The following is a 20,504-nucleotide window of genomic DNA, read 5'->3' as shown; positions in this document are numbered from 1 at the left end:
TTTCTTATTTAATTAAATAAAATTATTATAAGTCACCTACTTTACTACCCAACATATGGTATATGAATACATTGCTTGTCTTTTAGGAACAAGTGTAATTGCAGAAATGTTAATTTTGGAAAGCTTATTTATACATCATAATTAGTTACAACGATTTCAGTTGAAAGTCTTAAGACTCTTTTATGTTGGTGCATTGTTTAAAGAAATGTATTTGCATATATTATAAAATACATGCATATCTTTTTTCATCAGACTTGGCATGGCATCAGATAGGCCTACATGGCAACATAAAACAGTGGATCACCATGGATGCAGCAGGAAGCATTCATCTAAACAGACAAAGGCTGTGTGATGAAGCCTGACTGGCGTGGCCAGTGAAGTGGTAGGAGGCAGACATGGGAAACTTTGTTCAGAGAACAAAAGGTGTTTATTTACAAAAAGTGACCCTGATATATATAGAGATAGAGATAGACATACCTGACCTGACCTGACCTGACCTGACCTGACCTGACCTGACCTGACCTGACCTGACCTGACCTGACCTGACCTGACCTGACCTGACCTGACCTGACCTGACCTGACCTGACCTGACCTGACCACTGATGTCCCTTCTCCCCATATAAGTGCCAAAGGCCTCTGCTTAAATAGAGCCTCCCATTAGCAGGATCTGGTTCATACCATGACTGCAGGTGAAACGCATTACCCCCTAAAACAGGTAAGCAACAATGATTATCTTACTACCAACCTTCTGATAGAAATCACTTAGATAATTCGCCATAGATATAGTTATACACTTGCAACCATGCATAAGAGATAATATCTAAGCTAAATACATACATTTACATTATCTACTCCCCCCTACTTGGTTTAACCCCATGACATCGCTGCTGATATCATCCAGTGTATAAAAAGAGGAAATGTTTGGGCACCTCCTCCTTTAAAACTGTGGGACACATGGTGGGTATGGTAAGAACATGGCAGTGAAATATGGGGACAAATGGTGTTTCTCTCCCACTTTGTCACAGGCTGACATAGTCCTCTGACAGTGGGTCTGGGCTGGACTCTCAATTAGTCCACTTGCACACAATTTATCAACAGCACAAAACCGCTCATATCAGAGTGGCTCTTGAAAGGTGGGGCTACTTAAAAATAATGGGTTTGGTGTGTTTGGAGTTGCACTTTGGGAGGAGTTATTTTCAGTGACCCTAGTTTTTGAAGTAATAGTTGAGTACATTTTCCGGGAATAAATAATCAGTACAAGAGATGAATTGCGTTTCATAAGAAGTCAAATTTACAAGCCTGTGGACACAAACATTTATGCCTTACAAACATGTAGAACTTTGAAAATACTTACAGAACAAGTTTATTTTCCAATGTTTCAATTAATTCCTTGTACTAGCCATGTTGGCTACTCATCTCAACACATATCTTCATCATCATTAACTAAAGAAGAAGTAAAATAAAGAACAGTGTGGAACTGGTGTTTTGGCTTCAGAGTTTCAAGGATAATTTAACATAATCATCCAACACCAGGTTAAACAAGAAATGATGTTGTAGTTACACATAAAAAAACATGACAAACAAAACAAAAAAACAGTGGTGCATTGCCTTTTGTGTAAACGGCAGCAACAGAACAATTTTCTAGCATCAAATATGTCCGCATCTTCACATTCAAAAATTTTCATCAGCGTAACATTGTCCATCCACTATGACTATGTTCGAGCACTAAGCATTATAGATTTAACAGAGTCCGCCTTCTCTCATCCCACCAGACTATGGCTTTTTGTCATGCAGCCCGCTTGTCAATTGGAGTTTGATCAGGGATGCCACAATGGAGCCAGGTCTATGTAAAAATGTGGGCACAACAGCCACCAACCTTCCATTGCTCGGCCTGAATTTTCCTGGGATAGCACATTAGCCAGGAGCAGACTGGGTTGTGGGATAGCTTTAGGTCCTAGCTGAGTTAGCTTAGCTTCCATTACAGCACTCCTCCTGGGGCAGTCTACTACAATTTGGTGATGTTTGGTCCGGAGGTTCTGCCTGGGTGGTTGGCTGTGGGTGCTGATCATCTCTAGGTCTGTCGCTAGAATTTAATCAAATCCCCACACTTCCCTTTCTGGTGTTGATGAAGGTCATATGCTGAAAGTTCTCCACTACTAGAAAAAAACTTAAGACAAAAATTCTGCTACCAAGTGGATTCATTTCAAAGTTGAATGTGGAACTTTGTTCATGTGAATAACAGATGGTGGAACATAGAAGAGAGTTGGAAACACCTGTCTCTGTTTTGGTCTGATGTTCATGCCGTCATCAGTTTCCAATCTTTATTCATATTCATCCAGGGTCTTTGCAGCTCGCCTGCTCCAGCCCAGTCTCATTCGCAGGCTGTCATTGGGTAAAACTATTCTCCCATCATGAGCCATTAGAAAGTTTTCATAAGCATGCCTGCCCAATTACCTATAAAACCCCACAGTATAAGGCAGCACACATGGCTGCTCAACATCCTTCATCTCTCGAGGAAACGGCAATTTGGCTGCCTTTCTCCATAGATAGTCACTTACTTTAGGATCCTCGTCAGTATCATGTCACAGCCTCATCGCACATAATGGATCTGCGCCAACCGAGAGTTAACTCAGCAGCCACAGGCCTGCTGAGTGCTGCCCAAGATTCAACTTCAACAGCAGTGGGATATTTTCCTACGCTTCTATGTGTTGCTTCTATGTGTTGCTTGGCTGCGAGAGCGAGCCTGAGCATGAGATCAACGCTGGCCCTGTCTGAAGATGACGATGATGACAACATTATGTCATTGGTGTCCTGTACATCAGCCTCCCGCCGGAAGCCCCCCGTCGACCTAACTCCACTCTGACTTCCCGCTTGTGATGGGGCATGTTGGGCTACCGGTACCCATTTGGAGATATTTCAATTCAATTCAAATCAGTTAATTTTGTATAGCCCAAAATCACAAATTTGCCTCAGAGGGCTTTACAATCTGTACACATGCAACATCCTCTGTCCCGGAACCCTCACGTCGGCACAGGAAAAACTCCCCTAATAAACCCCTTTAACAGAAACCTATGGGAGAGCGACAGAGGAGGGATCCTTCTCCCAGGATGGACAGAATGCAATAGATGTCGTGTGTACAGAATGAACAGCATAACAGAGATACAACACATTCAATGTATATGACGTAAATTATTCATATAATCACAGTAGTAAGCAGTAGTGAAGGAAAAAATTAAGACTACTTATAAAAGCAGCAATGACTATAGTGGAATTAAAATAATGATATAGGGAATAGTAATAGTAATGTGACTAATAATAATAATCGAAGTAGCCGTGGGTGTCATCCGGGTCACAGCAGGAGGCACGACCACAGACCAGGGACCACAACGATTCGTGGAAACCTGTGAGGCAAGAAAGCAAAAAGGGCTTCAGGGTGGAAGCAAAGCTAATATGCATAATGGTACAGGTAATAGTAATATGGTAAATGGACTGTACTTGTACAGTGCTTTTCTAGTCTTCCGACCACTCAAAGTGCTTTTTACATTACATTCACCCATTCATATAAGGTGCCACCTGCACATCAGGACTCTAAGTCTTCGGGAGCAATTTGGGGTTAAGTGTCTTGCCCAAGGACACATCGACGTGGACTGCCGGAGCCCAGGATCGAACCACCGATCCTCTAATTGGAGGACGACCCTGCTCTCCACTGATCCACAGTCGCCCCAATAGTACAGGGAATAATAATAATCGTAATGTGACTAATAATAGTAGTGGTAGTAGCAGTAGGTGTCAGCAAGGCCACAGCAGGTGGCACGATGACAGTCCAGATATAACCCTGATTCATGGGAACCTGCGAGTCGACAAAGCACAAGGACTCCAGGGAAGAAGCAAAATCAGTAATGTGCATAAATAGGAGATTAATACATAAAGATGGGAGGAGAGAGGAGCTCAGTGTATCCTAGGTAGTCCCTCGGCTGTCTAGGCATATAGCAGCATATCTAGGGGCTGGACCAAGGCGAACCTGAACCAGCCCTAACTATAAGCGCTATCAAAAAGGAAGGTCTTAAGCCTGCTCTTAAAAGTGGTGAGTGTGTCTGCCCCCCGGACTGAAACTGGAACCTGGTTCCACAGAAGAGGAGCCTGATAACTGAAGGCTCTGGCTCCCATCCTACTTTTATATACTCTAGGAACCACAAGTAACCCTGCATTGATGGAGCGCAGCTCTCTAGTTGGATAATATGGAACTATAAGTTCCTTAAGATAAGACGGCAGTATATCAAGGCACCTTGGCAGCAGTCACTGAAGACAGTCAAAAAATATAAGTAAACTTAATCAACTCTCTCCCACTAAACTACTAAAAACAAAATTTGTGATGTCATCAATTAAGTCTAGAGCTGTTCCACAGGCAAAAGTAGAGAGAGCACTCAAACGAACGTTTTGAGTATATGGGCACATTAGCTGTTTAAGAACTGAGAACACAACAATAAAATAACTCATTTTGGTGTAAAAAAGAAAAGAAAAAGATGGGTCCACAAAATCAGTCTCCCACTCATTGTCTATGGAGTAGCTCTACGCTTTGGACTTGATGACGGTGAACACGTTTGAGACTAACTTCTCTGGATTCTGGCTGTGAGAGAGAGCAGCTCATGTTCTCAAATAATTATCAAACTTTCCAAGGCCATGGCATTTCTTAAGGTGGTGTTCCCCATTAGGAAGATGCTATGGATGTAAAATGGGATTGGTGCATAGTGTTTTTTGTGTTTCAGAATCCTAGGTCCAATCCTGTATCCAAGCTAAAATAAATGTATTGGTAAAAGAATGTCCAAAAGTTTTTAAAGTAATTTGAACTTGAAGCTGTAAAGGAAATTATGCAATTGCAGGTTGATGAAATGTAATCTATATTAATTAAAATCCTATAGTTTTGTAATCTTTGAGAAACAGGTGTTGTAAGCTTTAAAATGAAAGACATTTATAACATTGCAGATCATAAATTAAGTTGGGTTTCTGTGTGTGACAGGACATGGGTCTGTGTGACCCTTGGCCATCAGGTATCCTATCTGTTAGATCCCCTGCTGTGGAGGATGATGAGATCTCCTGCTTATATGGGGGGGATATTTTTGGTTTGTACTACTTTCTAAGGCTGTATGTTGCTAATTGTAGGGTTCTCTCTCACAGTAGCATGCACATATTAAAAACCTTTAGGGTAATTGCTAGACATATTGTTTGTGCATTTTGTTGCCCCACTCTCATCAATCTAGATAACAAAGTTGCCAAGACAAAGCGTAACCTCTAACTCAGCAATAGGGCAAATCCTGTATGCCCATGCAAATACCCTTATAACTTACTTAATAAGTTAGTTATAATTAATTATAATAAGTTATAATAAAACTGAACATATTGATCTGAGGTGCCTATGGAAAGTTCAACCACGAAGAGCACAACAAGACCTTTAAACTGTTGCACTAACAGCATGGCGGTTACAGCTGATTACGACTGGTCCACTCACAACTATAGGCGTCTATCTGGTCCACTCTTGTGAATGCAGATTTTGGTGGTCAAAGGTCAAGGTCACTGTGACTTCATGTCCATCTCATTTTTGTGAAACTGATATCTACGGAACACCTTGAAAAATAATACATTATAAACCCTATTTATATAGCATGTCATAAAACACTGTTTCAAAGTGCTTTACATTAAAAATAGATTAATACTAATAATTATAATAATAATTTAAATAACAGAGAGTGAAATGAACTAAAAGCTGAATAAAAATGTCATAAAACAAGAATTCACTCAGAAAAAGAGTTGGCAGCCGTTTTTTCCTCAGGTGGGTCATGACCGCAAACTGGACCTTGGAACAACAAGGAATCAGGCATCTGAGGATCTCAGGGTGCAGGGTGGGACAAAGGGCAACAAGAGATCTGATGGACAACTTGGGGGAGGGCCTCTCTTCCCCCAAGTTATGTGATCAATTATCTCTTAAAATCAATTCTAAAAGAAACAGGTAGCCAGTTTAAGGAAGCCAGGATTGGTGAAACGTGGTCTTGTTCCTACTCTGACCCAGAATCCTAGCAGAAAAGTTTTGGATGAGCTAGAGGCGGGAGAGGGATTTTGCAGATACCAGAGAAAAAGGAGTTACAGCAGTCTGATCAACTAGTTCAGAAGGCGTGGATAATGTTTCTAGATTTTTGGGAGACAGAAATGGTATAATTGGAAAGAACGTTAAAGCGCTTTCAGTGGTCGGAAGACTAGAAAAGCGCTATACAAGTACAAGTCAGTTTACCACTCTTTAGTCTTAAGTCCAGCCCTGGAACGCAAACTAGACAATCGTGGCTTCGCTTCAGCCAGCTCTGACACTGACGCATTCTCAATCCCAACTTGTGAAATACCAACGCTTGGTCAGTGCCCCTTGGCACCGGAGATCGATGCAATAGGTGCTCATGTAGCATTCCTTGAATAAAATGAATAACGTTCTGTAGAAAGTCCAACAACTGATTTAATGCTATCTCAAAAATCTTTGAGAGGAAGGGAAGGTTAGAAATAGGTCTCTAGTTAGCCAACACCTCTGGATCAAGAGTGGGTTTTTTAAGATGAGTTTTAATTACAACTAATTTAAAGGACTGTGGTACATGGCCTGTTAGTAAAGACAGATTATATCAGGTGCTAAATAAGTGTAAAACTTGTTTAAGCAGACTGGGGTCTGAAAGACAGGTAGATGGCTTAAATGTAGCAAGTCAATTGGTGAAGGTTGATTGGATAAAGGCAGTCTAAATATACTGTATATCAGGTTTTAGAGCTGTTTCTAAGGTTCCTGTATTCGAGGATAAATTGGTACCGATAACAGGGCAGGGAATTACTGATTATGTCTCTAATAGTTAGAACTTCCATTAGACTAGCTACACAGAAGAACATCATTTCAGGACAGCCTTCTTGCAGATAAATTGCCAAAGGGAGTAATATATGTTCAATTAGGGTTCTGTGGTAGAGCTAAAATGAATTCGTTCATCCATCGTGAAATAATCACTCTGCATCTGAATGATGCCAAACAGCTTGAAACTGACAGCTATTGTTAAGACAGCTATCTTTGATGACTGTAGAAAACGTGTGTGTGGCGCACCACAGTGTCTCCAGTGACCGCACAGTCGTGTACACTGCAACGATTTTTTCCACACAAAAACTATATGTATGCACAGTATTAGAAGATATCATTGAAAACTCAGTCACTGCCCCAATTGAGGGAGTTCAAGTATCTCCGGGTCTTATTCAATATTGAGGGTAAAATGAAGTGTGAGATGGACAGGCGGTTTGGTGCGGCGTGAGCAGTGATGCGGGCGTTGTACCGGACCATTGTGGTGAAGAAGGAGCTTAGCCGGAAGGCAGAGCTTTGCAAAGTGACTGTAAGTATGAGGTTGAGGAAATGAGCTTCCTTCGTAGGGTGGCTGGGCTCAACCTTAGAAATAGGGTGAGGACCTCAGACACCCGGAGGGAGCTCGGAGTAACGCCACTGCTCTTTCGTGTGGAAGGGGGCCCCCTGCGGTGGTTCGGCCATCTGATCAGGATGCCTCCTGGACGCCTCCCTTACCCCCGGGGTAGGCCCAGAACACGCTGGAGAGATTTTATATCTTGTCTGGTCTGGGAAAGCTTCTTGGTTTCCCAGGAAGAATTGTAAAGCTTTGCTTGGGAGAGGAATGTTCAGAGTGTCCTCCTAAGCCTGCTGCCCCTGCGAACCCTCCAGTTTAAGCGGAAGTTAATGGATGGTGACGGCGATGGGTAATGCTTTTTGATTTGAGCTTCTGGTTTGAATATTTATGATGAAGTTGATCTACCTTGTACTTTATAGGAGGTGCCTAAGTTAACATTTGTGTGCTCAACCAGCCACACAATGCAGCGACTTTTGCCTTAAGAAGGCAGGTAGATTTTCTCTTAAAAATACCAGGGCTTTATTTAAATAAAACAGTGACTTCATTCTCTTAATAAATATAAACTCTTTTTTCTCAAATTATAACCCCCGCCCATATTTAGGTGGTGGCATATATGAACTATTCCTCTATGATTAGTGGGTTGTTGGAGACTGAAGGACAGAAACATAAGGCCACGGCGTTGCACACAGCGCAGCAGGTGGCGGTAGATACCTTTCACGTTGATTTGTAAACCACCAAAGAAGAAGACGGGTAAGCAACCTTCCGCTCTAACCTCAGGTTACAAAACCAAAGCTTTGCGTCCAAAACATACTCCTAACAGTCGGGGCTTGGACTTCTATTGCATCGCCGCGAATGGGGCTTGACAAGTTCTGCAGTCTGGACAGTTCCGATCCGTTTTGGGTGAGTTTATTTCCACGACCTGAATGTATTTTCTTTTGTCTTACAACTCTGTCCAGTTGTTGTTATTAGCTACCCGGCACATGCTACTGGACCCGACTTAGCCCCATAAGTTATTTTCCTGCCGCAGGCACTTCACACTACATTGCAGCTATCCCCTGTGACGGCAACGTTAGCCCGGTTGAATAACCGACTTAACCCCCATGTTGTTTAACATTAATACTAAGCACTAACTCCACCGAGTTGTCTTTGAGTCTTTATCAAATTCAACGTTTTAGAAACGCATTGTCAACGTCACCGGACACTTGCATGAAATCTTCTTTCATGTAACTCGTATCTTGTTATTGTGGGAGAATAGCAAAAGGGGCTCGAGGCTTGTATGCATCAGGCGACCCCCAGCGTGGAAATGCTCGTACCGGTGTTACATCCGTGCTGGTTTTCAAACTAACGCGTGTGCCTGAACGTTGCGTTCACGTAACAGCAGCAGTTATGCGCCTCTGGCCAGATTCGTCAAACATTCACAACATTACTGACGATTATCAAGCTGCACCTCAATGTGCTGCGGCGGATAGCATTGTATGTGCGCACTTTCGAAGAAAAAAATAAAAATATATATATATTTATTATTTTGCAGGATCGGGTGGAGTTGGATATGATAGCATCTGAGGTTTCACGGGCCGTGCGTTCGTAAAAGTACCGCAGCGCACCTTAAATCCCTGGTTGACAGCTAGTGGCAGTAAACAAAGTTGATGGTCTCCTCGCGATCCGGCGCGGGTCCAGATCTTATGATAACAAAGTATTGTGCTTGACATGGCTACCTGTGTCTCCCATCCATAAATATTTTAAGAATTCTAAGACCTGAATGGGCACTGAACACAGTTGATGACTCATGTAGAGAACCTCTGTTAAGACAGCGAATGTCCCCTGTATTCCCCACTGTAGCAGACATATAACTGCTACAGTTATACGTCTTAAACCTCCTTAGGTCCAGTATCGGCCTGAAAGAGGTGTTTCTCTTGCGTATGAGGAATTATGTTGAATAAAACCCATCACTCTGTGGATGTGCGTCTATCACTGTATGGCCTATTTGAGGAAAAAAATGGGCCCTCTGTGGGTCTTTGACTCCGGTCACCCTGACCCCTGAAGGCGGTCTGCAACCTGTAACCATGTGACATGGTGTTTAAAACTCATGCATCACCCAGTGGTTCATGTGCTGCTGTGAAAATCTGCCCACTGCCTGCCCCCTGGTTTATTTGGGGGTCTGGGGGGCATTAGTCACACCCTTGCCACCACTGGGGTCGGCATAGAAGAGTTGGGTCATCCCTGGGCTGACGCCACCTGACAGCAGCAACCTGACTGTGTTCCCAGGGCTGTGGTACATGATTAAGGTGCTGAGAATGGCCTGGGTCCGTTGCGACACCCTCCTGGAGCACTGAGCCAGGGCTCCAATGCCCTACCCCGATGGCACCAGGCTTCTAAAGCCTGGCTAGATTGCGTCTTGCGCTTCAATGTCCTCTTCGCCTCTTGCACAGCACAACAGGGAGCTTTCTTAGGGTTCGCCTGGGAATGTCAGACATAGGCACCTATGAGAGCCCCACCTGACGTTGTGTCACGACGAGGGTTGAACACACAGTTCTCTGGGCATTTGTGTTGACCAACTCTGCCCCTTTGCGCTTTGCCATTGCTGATTGGGCGACGAGGAGAACAGACGCGGAGTTTCCAATATGACCGATACATGCCGCTGTATCATAAGCTTTAGTCTGTCAAATAAAGGGCAACAAATTTCCCTCCCACCATAAAGTTGCAGTCAGGATGACAGATTTCAAACAACACATAATGTGCTTACCTCTCTTGGACCTACAAAATATTGAACTAATAAATTGATCTAATGGTGCGATTAACATGCAGTAAATGTCAGGTTAACAGCGAGAAGATCGAAGAGGCCGGGTGAGGTCTATTGTGTGGTATTTCTAGCTGGCACACACAGGTAGCCTTCATGTCCTGCATGTGACATTTAAGATCTCGACTTGAACAGAGCGTGAGTAGAAGTATCACTTTGTTGTCTGCCACTGGCTGTCAGGAAGGAATAAAACGGTTTGCTTTTTCAGCCTAACTTGATGGAAACAGATCAGCTAACTTCCCTAATGGTAACGAGGACAACATGTAAGGGGACTGCCAATCTTTCAAATGCCATTTGAACTCCAGTGAGCTAGCTCTGTGGGCCCAGTGATGCCAAAGATCTACGGAATTTAATTTTATACTGTGAAGACAAACTTTTTTTGCTTCATGTGCCACTAAGCAACCTTTATACAAATGTACGGGGCCCCGCCTCCAACGCTGTATAGGGTTCTCTTCATACATCCATGGTCTGTAGACCCAAGGAAGACTGCACAGCCATTGCGGCTCCTTTACTAAACTAAACTAAAATGCGGTGCAACAGCGAGTCTCTTGCCTCTCGTCTTTGAACATTTCTCATTGTTTTGGTTTTACAACAGCATTGCCCTACATTTCCTGTGGGCCATGCGTGTCACAAGCTTTATAAGCGGGTTAAAGGCGGCTGTGTATCTGTTGGTGTTTTGCTTTTACTCTGCATGGTGGCCACAATAGAACATTGCAGTTTTGAAAGGTAACTTCAGATCAAACAGAAAAGCATGGTTTCTCTCAGCCATTCTGGTTGAAAAGTTCATGTGTAGTAATAAAAAGGCTTTTTTGTACCTGTAACTACATGGAACATTTTCAGCTGGCATTCAGTTAATCAGGCAGTTTAAGTTCATCACAGCTTAATGTTTTTTTTTTTCTTCCTTCTTTCCTAAACCAGGATTGGAACCGTACTTGGTACACTGCTAACCCAGATTTCACCCAGTGCTTCCAGAACACTGTCCTGGTGTGGCTGCCATGCCTTTACCTCTGGATTTGTGCCCCAATCTACCTCATCTACCTCCGCAGCCACGATCATGGCTACATATGTATGAGTCACATCAACAAAGCTAAAACTGTGAGTGATGTGACCCGTGATTATTTTGGGAAGTCATTTTTATAATGCTTAAATGTCTTTTGTTTTTATTGTTCCCGCTCTCCATGTCAATCAGCCTTCTCAGTGTTATCTTATTTGTAATTGGAACAGAGCAAAAACTCAAGCACTAATACATATGTCCTACAAGAAATGTGTTTATAAATGTACTGAACAGCCACACTGGAAAAGTAAAAAGTGGATTTTTTTGCAGTAATTTACGTTTTACAAATTAATGATTGAGAATGCACAAAAACTCACAAAATTTTGCACCCATGTTAAGACTTTCAACTATTTTGGATTGAATGTGGCAAGCGAACTTTGGTGTGGCACTTCAGCTCTATAGCGCCCCCCTTCAAATGTGTTTTTGACGCACTTGTTTTATTCAAAAAATCACAAAACTTGGTGTCCAAATCACAAGCTGTGAACGTTGCGACAATAAGGCCAGCTATTCACATAATTTGTGCACACATTGCTCCCATCATTTATGACATATTTCACATCGGCTTTCAGTAGCTCCGCCCAATCAGAAGTTGGCCAATTTTATTTTAATTATATATATTTTTGCAAACCCCCTCTAGAGGGTTTATTGGATTTGTTTCAAATTTGTTCGGTATAACCATCCAACTAATGTGACGCTATATTGAGAAGTAATAGTCGATACCTCAAGCCATGATGTCATTTTAGGTTCTGCACTTGTATGGAACTTTCTGAACCGCTCTTAGAGGATTCAACAGAGCCACTTGAAATTTGGTTAGAAGAATCTCAAGACATTTACGATGGAAAAATAGCAAAGCGTATTTTTTTTCGTGGAACGGCGATGCCACGTTAAGGCGGGAAATTTGCATGTTTTGCCATTCGCTGTTGTACCTTCACCTTACGTAGTCCAATCTGCCCCAAATTCCACATGCTGGATAAGAGTCAGGTCTGGAGTGTCTTTGGTCTCATGTCTCTGTATAGAAACAGGGCTGAATAGGGCTCCAGTATATTCCAGATAATTACATAATTTATCACATATTCGCATACTACAATCACATACTATGGTAGCACTAACGAAATGTTAACCAGTGGAGTCTAACCTTGTTAAATGGAAAAAGGGCGCTCAGTCGAACAATAATACATCAATTGTATAATGTTAGTAAAAGTCCCAGGTTTTACATCAAACAGAAATCTGTGAATTGTTCTTCCCTCCACAGGCATTTGGCCTTCTACTGTGGATCATCTGCTGGTCAGATGTTTTCTTTTCTTTCTGGGAAAGGGGTCATGGCAGCAATGTCCCTGCACCCGTCCACTTAGTCAGTCCTACCTTACTGGGCTTCACCATGGTGAGAGTTCTTCTTTGTCATTTATATAGAAAGGGTTTATCCCTATCATCTCCATTTGGAGTAGAGCAAAGCTTAGTTCGGCTTTATTTTATTATAAGTGTTTTGGATCTAAGATGTTCGTAGGGTAGATTAGTTTTTATGTGGTTGTAGTTTCATTTTCTGGAAATTATTATTACAATTCAGATATTATTTAGATTCAATTTTAGTTTTATTTGTATAATTGTGAATATTAAAGAGAAATTCACACAGTATAAGGCTCTTGTGTGTAGCTCAAAACAAAGTAGAGGATACAGTTGTACTTCGTTTGCACCTTAACAACAGTGCAACGGGTTTGAAACTCAGCTAGATCAACCATAGAAATTAAGTTGACAGTAGGACTGTTAAAAAGGTTATAGTCCATTTGTTTTCTGACACTTATCCTGTCCAGGTTTATAACAGCAGATTAAACAAAGTACTCCAGACATCCTCCTTCTTGGGTTGTTCCATATCATAAATGCCTAGCAGAGTTAGCACAGAGTCGCACATTAGCCAGTGATGTCACTAGATAATTAAAGAAAGTTCTATGGCATTCATTGTGTATATGCATTTGTTCATGTTTGTTCAAAATGTTATCAAAACATCTCTACTTCATTTAGCTAAGTAATCCATTTCCTATAATGGAATCCTAAAGCTTTCCCAGGCCTGTTGAAAGAACCATTGCAGTCTTTTAACAAAAAGATAGAGAATCATTAAACATATTATATTTATAGGTTTAAATTACACGTTACATTTTCTGTCTGTTTTTTTAAGAAAGATCTCTATGTTTTGTCGAGTTTTGTGCTTGAATGTGTTTTTGATTCCAGTTGCTAGCGACCCTGTTAATCCAGTATGAACGGATGAAAGGCGTTCAGTCGTCTGGAGTGATGCTGATCTACTGGTTGCTTGCACTGCTGTGTGCCACAGTCACCTTCAGGTCCAAGATCTTCCAGGCCCTAGACCAGGTCAGTCTTGAACGAGCAGGGCTGTACTACATTTGGATTAATGAGTTAATAATGAACCTATAGATAAGTAACGGGTTTGGTGTGGCACATGTAATTAGTAACAGTTACCTTCAGGGCAGTCATTGATTATAGCAAACATACCACAAAAAAGCAATATCTCACACAACCAAGTTACACAGGTAAAAAGCTTTGTTTGTTTTTTGTTTTAGCCATCAACAGTGTGTGTGTGGAGGTACACCACCTTCTACATCTACTATGCTCTGCTGCTGGTTTCTGTGTTCCTGTCCTGTCTGACGGACCAGCCGCCCCTCTTTTCGGAAGCCATCAAAGACTCGGTGAGACTACATCATGCTGTAAATCTGTCTCCTGTCACTGTCACTCTCTCCATCGTGTATATATATAAACAGGGGTGGAAGCTAGTACGTTTTCTGTAAATGTTAACAAGTTGATTATCATTTGCAACACTAAGGCTGAACAAGACAGCCACAAAATGGCAGTCCTAAAATCTGAATCCCCATCAACAGAGACAGACAAAGTCAAAACTCATCCTAAAACCTTTTTTTTCCTATGATCTCTAAGCAGATTTATGGAGGTTTATTCAGAGGGTAAGGGTTAATGTTAATGTTAAGTCGGACTGAATCTGAAAATATTTGTTTTGTGTCCGAGTTTTCAGATTTAATTGAGTTATGACTCTGAGAAGGAGTGTGATTATTATTGTTATTATTATTTATAATTTTTTTAAATGTAATTCCACTTACTGTGACAGTCGGGTACCTGAGCACAACTTCAAGGTGTTGATTAGAAAAAATAATTCTGGGATCAATATCTCGGCTTCTAAAAAAATCTTTTGGGTATAACTTTACTGTTTTTGCCGTCAGAATCCCTGCCCTGAGCCTGGAGCTAATTTCCTCTCCAGAATAACCTTCTGGTGGATCAACAGGTAAGCAGAAAATGAATAAACTATTGGTGTGGATTGTTGTGTGTCCTTACAAACAGTGCAGTCTAATGACAATGTTAGGTCCAGAGTTTAGACTCTTTACCTCCTGTGTCCATTCTCCAGTTATTTTTCCTCTTATTAGATTAGGTTATTGGGAAGATGAAAAAATGCACAAAATATACATGTGTAATATACATGTTCCATTTTGAATGTTATTAAAGGATATTAAACATTAGTCTTTTTAGTATAAAATTCCCTCTTTGTGATACTATCCCTCCAATGCAGGTCAGCAAGGAGACACTATCCAGGGAAACACAAAGAAGGAATTCTGAACTAAACAGACAGTAACTTTGGCAGCTCTCCACTTAGGGAGAAGGGATCTATTAACGGCCAGTATGAACAGGAGGGATGATTACAACAAGCAAAACCTCTTTCAATGTCCACATGGGCATGTGAGTATTGTTTAAAGACAGACTTGATCAATTGTTAACCCATCCTTTAAGTCACTGGTCTGGTCGTGATGGTGACTGTGGGAAAATGATATTCTCTAGCATTTGATCATTTAAGAATGAGTTGCCGTTCCTGTTTTCTTTCATTGTTGATGGCTGAACAGTAAAATAATCTTTAATGTGGTCTTAATCGGAGGTATTTCTCATGGAGGAGCTGAGGCCTTTGGGTTGTTTATCATTTGTCTTCCCAACTGTGTAATGTTGCCTCTGATATTGAAAAAGATGTCAACGGTCTATATATTCTTTTCTTTCTGGAAAGTGGTACAAAAAACCTTGGAAAGCTTTTACATACACTTCCATCTAATTCGCTGGATTAGTCTGTATTTTGGTTTTAATCTATTTTTAGTTTAAAGTAAAAATGAAGCTGAGTTGTGTCTTATTCTGCTGGTTTTGTGCGCACACACCCAGCATGGCGGAAATGTGTCATGGTTTCAGAAAATATTCCTGCGAGACAAATGGAACATGATGATATACACGATGTTAATCTTATTCACTGGATTTAAATGCTTCTCTGCTCCTCTTTCCACCCTTCTTGTCTCCACCAGGTTGATGGTGACGGGCTACAGGCGCCCACTGGAGGAAAAGGACCTGTGGTCTTTGAACTCTGAGGACCGCTCCAATAGAGTGGTCCCACATCTGGTGTGCCGCTGGAACACAGAGTGCCAAAAGGTCCAAAGGTCAGGATCTCAGTACAGCAGAGCATAACCACCTCAAAGTAATATACAGAAAATGTTCAACATTGTTACCCTGGTAAAACTACACCTGCTATATTTGATGTTCATAGGAAGAAGAATATTTTGCTTTTCTTTGTTACACAAAGGTTTTGATAAATAGTTTTGGCTAGCAGCTTTGGTCTGAAGTCTGAACTTTCTACACCCAAAACTCATCACTTTCTCTTTTTCTGTGTGGAGACATCATCTTAGACTACAGGTCTTAAAGGTCCACTGAATTGAGAAAAAGATCACACAAATCATGGATGACTCTCCTATTAAAGCAGTTTGCCTTTCCATTAATTCTCTCCTTTCAGGACGGAGCAGAAAACATTGTACTCCCCCAAGAAAGCTGCGCAGAGCGACCGCAAAGAGAGCCGGGCTGTGGAAGAGTCTGAAATTTTAATTGTAAAAGCCCAGAAAACAAAGGAGCCCTCCCTGTTCTGGGCCCTGTGCCTAACCTTCGGGCCATACTTCCTCATCTCCTGCCTCTATAAGATCATCCAGGACGTCCTCATGTTCGTCGGGCCTGAGATCCTCCGGTGAGAAACCTCATCTGTTTCATATTAAATGAAAATGAATCATTGATGCAACTGGGGGTTCGTACGTGCACCTTTCATACACCAGAAGAGGGTCAAATTTAAATGTTTGGGGCTGGCACAAAGTCAGGGTCCACCTTTCAGCAGAATATATTAATTTAACGGGTGGAAACGTTTACCAAAGATGGAGTCAAATGACAGAACGACTATGCGCTGCTCAAGTCTCAGTTCCAGAGAATATTCCCAGTTAAACCTTACATTTCATTTTTCAGTAATGAAAGTGACGTTGTTTGACTCCCGTCATGCGGTGCTTATAGTGCGTGCGAGGCAGACGGCCACAGCAGTGCTCTTTTGTTTTTTTTCTTCACTATTTAAAATACATTTTCATATTCGAATATGTGTTTTGTTTATTTTACTTGACACATATTCAAATTTAAAATATATTCCTTGACAGCCCTTATATGATGTAAGTAATGTGATGTAAATCAAGCCATTCGTAACTAATCTGTTTTTGACTGAGAAGATTGTTTGTCATGGCACTTATTTGTCTGTTGACCATCATGTCCTGTAGAAAAATTTACTTAATACTTTTCAACATGAATCGTTCTGCTGGTATTTACTATTTTGTCGCCCATTTATGGGGACAATTTCTGCCGGTGAACTTGGACATTTTCTACCAGAGATAAGAAAGACAAAGACAGATGAGGCCTGCCTGAATACACCCTTAGGTTTGGTCTTTGTGAGGCTGGACGCAGGAGCTGGGGATGACTCCTCTGTAGACTGCCTGATGTGCCGTGGGAACAAAGACCTAGACCTCCTTGGCCACATCAGGATACTTTTTTTGAAAATAAGCTAATGTAGTTACTAAAGATACCGACCTAAATACACAGAATGGAGAGTCACATAATCAGCAGCAACGTTTTCCTTTACCTGAGACAAAGCTCACAAATCTCATCTCATGGGTTGTGAAGATCAGATGGACAACATTTTGTTGGTGATTTCCTTTATAGCTAAGTGTAAACATGTCCCTAATGCTTATTTTCTTCACTCAATCCCATCCAGGCTGCTGATCCGCTCGTCAACAACTCCAGTGCCCCCTCCTGGCACGGTTACTTCTATACGGCTCTGCTCTTCATATGTACCTGTGTGCAGTCGCTCATCCTTCAGAAGTACTTTCATGTCTGCTTTGTCTCAGGCATGCGCCTGCGCACTGCCATCATAGGAGCTGTCTACAGGAAGGTACAGGAAAAGATAACTGTTATTTTAGAATGTCTTCGGTTTAGAGTAAAAACAAAAACTCAAAGTTGAAAGAACTTTCAGTAACCTAAAACACTCTAATAAATGGCTTAATTACTCTCCCAGTCAGTTGAATGCGTTGGCTTTGAATCTACAGTTGGACTCTAACCTTTGCAGGGATTTTTCCCTACATGGATCTGCTCTTTCAGGCCTTGGTTATAAGCAGCGCAGCGCGTCGCACCTCCACGGTGGGAGAGATGGTCAACCTGATGTCGGTGGACGCTCAGCGCTTCATGGACCTCATCACTTACATCAACATGATATGGTCCGCCCCTCTGCAGGTGGTACTGGCCCTCTACTTTCTCTGGCAGGTAGGATTATAGAGCAACTGTAGACTGTCACACTGGCCCAAGTTCACTAACATACCCAACAGTTCCATGCAGATGTAGTCTCACATGGGCAGATTTGGACTGCCAACAATAACACTTGAATGGCAGCCTGCAGTAACAGGCTAATGTCTTCTGGTGGACCAGAAATGAACCTCTGCTGTAGTGGGACATTATGCGGCGGTCAGTTCTGGAACAAAGCTGCTAGAAGAAAAAAAATCTCAATACTTAAAGAGACAATGGTTCAATAGTGTAGTAATGATATGGTGGTGAGTACCAAACAATACAGAGATTAAAACAATACTTTTTTGATACTTTGCTTTGAATAATACTGTAAGTGTGTTTTTATTTTCTTTAATAAGATTTTGTCTTTTTTTCATTTGTCCTTTTTTTAAAAATTGAACATAACAGGCCAACTTCACAAACAAAGCAGATTAGCTCCAGCAGCCATCCAATAACTTTGCTTAGTAAAATTGTAAAACAACTGAAAGTGTGCTGGAGGACACTCCGCTTCTGAAAGGCTTCCAGTGAACACGAGGGGTTACTTCAGTGTAAGTCTGTTATAGTGCTGATGTTAGTGGAAATGCTTTTTCGTTATGTGTTTTTATTGGTTTATTATCTGTGGATGGAAGCATTATGTTTTGGACAGAGTTGGATGTAAACTGCAACCATAAGGTGGTAATTCTAGTTTTGATCTGTTGCTGTGCAGAACTTGGGTCCGTCCGTGCTGGCTGGAGTGGCTGTGATGGTTCTTATGGTTCCCATTAATGCTGTCATCGCCATGAAAACCAAAACCTACCAGGTGGGACTCTTCAACAGACACACATTGTCACACAAATCTCTCCTCTAAAGCCATACAAAACTTCATGATTACTTCCTCATACTGCCTCTGCAGCCTTTCTGGTGTTCAGATTGCCAGTGGATGGTGTGTTCAGTGACAGTGAAGGAATATCCAACAGAGGGCTTATTATTTGTATTCATACAGAGAGGAGGTTGCTAGCACTGAGGATCAAGGATCACAGTCAAGCTTGTGTCAGTGTGTAGCATTGTCTGCCTTGTGTTTGTTTCTTGAAATGTTTTGTGCCGGTGTCTGTTGAGCAGGTTGCTCAGATGAAGAGTAAAGACAATCGCATCAAGCTGATGAATGAGATGCTGAACGGCATCAAGGTGCTGAAGCTGTACGCCTGGGAGCTGGCCTTCAAGGACAAAGTGTCAGAGATCCGTGAGAGTGAGCTGCGGGTCCTGAAGAAGACCGCCTACCTGGGTGCCATCTCCACTTTCACCTGGATCTGTGCACCCTTCCTGGTGAGTCCAACACTAAAGGTCTGACATGCAACACAATGAAGAAACATATGTGTGTAGTTTATTTCATCTCATCATGTGGACATGGCGTTGTGTTGTTCGACAAGTACAGACACCCAATCAGGCAGCAGCATCCACACAGACTGGACAAGATGTGGGAATGACAGGATCACAGATATCCAGGCTGTCTAAAAATCAAAAGATTTGTGGGGAACATGACTTTGCTTATCTCATTTTCTGAAAATAGAAACATCAGAACAAATTAAAAAGGACTAATCTCAATTACATGTCTTTCTCTCTCCCTCCTGCTGTGTCACTGTACAGGTTGCCCTGTCGACCTTCACTGTGTATGTGCTGATTGATGAGCACAATGTGCTCGATGCCCAGAAGGCCTTTGTTTCACTTGCGCTCTTCAACATCCTGCGTTTTCCTCTCAACATGCTGCCAATGGTCATCAGTAGTATGGTGCAGGTTAGTGTGTCTCCATTCACATGCTCGACACTCCGTTGTCTCCACTGTTCCACTGTGTAGCATGGCCTTTCAATGAGTAAGAAATAAGGAATGGAAGAGGTGCAGTGTATGACTTTTGGCACAGAACTCAGCTGTCAAGATAAAAAGCCTTAACCTCATGTTCCCTCTGGCACATTCCCAGTATTATTAAAAACATGTCCTGGTAAGCCATCACTGGAATGCTTGCTTTTGCAGGTGAAATAGCACACAGAGGACTAATGAATCCAGGGACCAACTCTGTTTTAAAGGGCTCATTCACCTTAATACAAGCGTCCTTTGCTCACACACACACACCACACACACACACACACACACACACACACACACACACACACACACACACACACACACACACACACACACACTTTTGTCCTCTGAATGTGGTCTAAACAATCGGATCTCAATGTGTCTTGGATGTATCCACACCTGTATATGGAGCTGTCCACTTGTTATCAGATTGCACATGACGCATGTTGATGCCAGATCTGAACAGGTCCAGAGAGAGGTGTCGAGTAAGTGAGGAAACAACAAACAAACTTTCAAAAGACAGAAACATTTACTAAAGCTAACACTTTTGGTGTTTTGGAAGAGTTCCATTGATTCTTTTTCAACACTGTTGATTCTTGGACATTGTACATTAATAATAATGATTTAATAATAATAAAATAGTGCCGCTCGCTTGTAGCCCTAGCTATTCAAAGACGGCTCAATTATTCAGAGGAACTAAAGGAACATTTTGTGG

General features: G+C 41.9%; 1 protein-coding gene across 1 annotated transcript in view; it reads left to right on the top strand.

The window, feature by feature from the left end:
• Nucleotides 1-8,225: 8,225 nt before the first annotated feature.
• The window catches only part of LOC129098545 (multidrug resistance-associated protein 1-like), a 29,864-nt gene continuing 17,585 nt past the window's right edge, over nucleotides 8,226-20,504 (top strand). The window contains 14 exon segments of the mRNA XM_054607569.1: nucleotides 8,226-8,321; nucleotides 11,137-11,313; nucleotides 12,525-12,653; nucleotides 13,496-13,633; nucleotides 13,843-13,968; nucleotides 14,512-14,573; nucleotides 15,625-15,756; nucleotides 16,107-16,331; nucleotides 17,391-17,401; nucleotides 17,404-17,567; nucleotides 17,774-17,935; nucleotides 18,660-18,752; nucleotides 19,052-19,255; nucleotides 19,577-19,723. Coding sequence (XP_054463544.1) covers nucleotides 8,274-8,321; nucleotides 11,137-11,313; nucleotides 12,525-12,653; nucleotides 13,496-13,633; nucleotides 13,843-13,968; nucleotides 14,512-14,573; nucleotides 15,625-15,756; nucleotides 16,107-16,331; nucleotides 17,391-17,401; nucleotides 17,404-17,567; nucleotides 17,774-17,935; nucleotides 18,660-18,752; nucleotides 19,052-19,255; nucleotides 19,577-19,723 — 1,818 coding nt within the window. The 5' untranslated portion in view covers nucleotides 8,226-8,273.

This window comes from Anoplopoma fimbria, chromosome 11, assembly GCF_027596085.1.
Source record: "Anoplopoma fimbria isolate UVic2021 breed Golden Eagle Sablefish chromosome 11, Afim_UVic_2022, whole genome shotgun sequence".
In the NCBI taxonomy this organism is placed as follows: domain Eukaryota; kingdom Metazoa; phylum Chordata; class Actinopteri; order Perciformes; family Anoplopomatidae; genus Anoplopoma; species Anoplopoma fimbria.
Note: the sequence above shows the minus strand (reverse complement) of the source record. Positions and strands in the feature narration are given on the sequence as shown.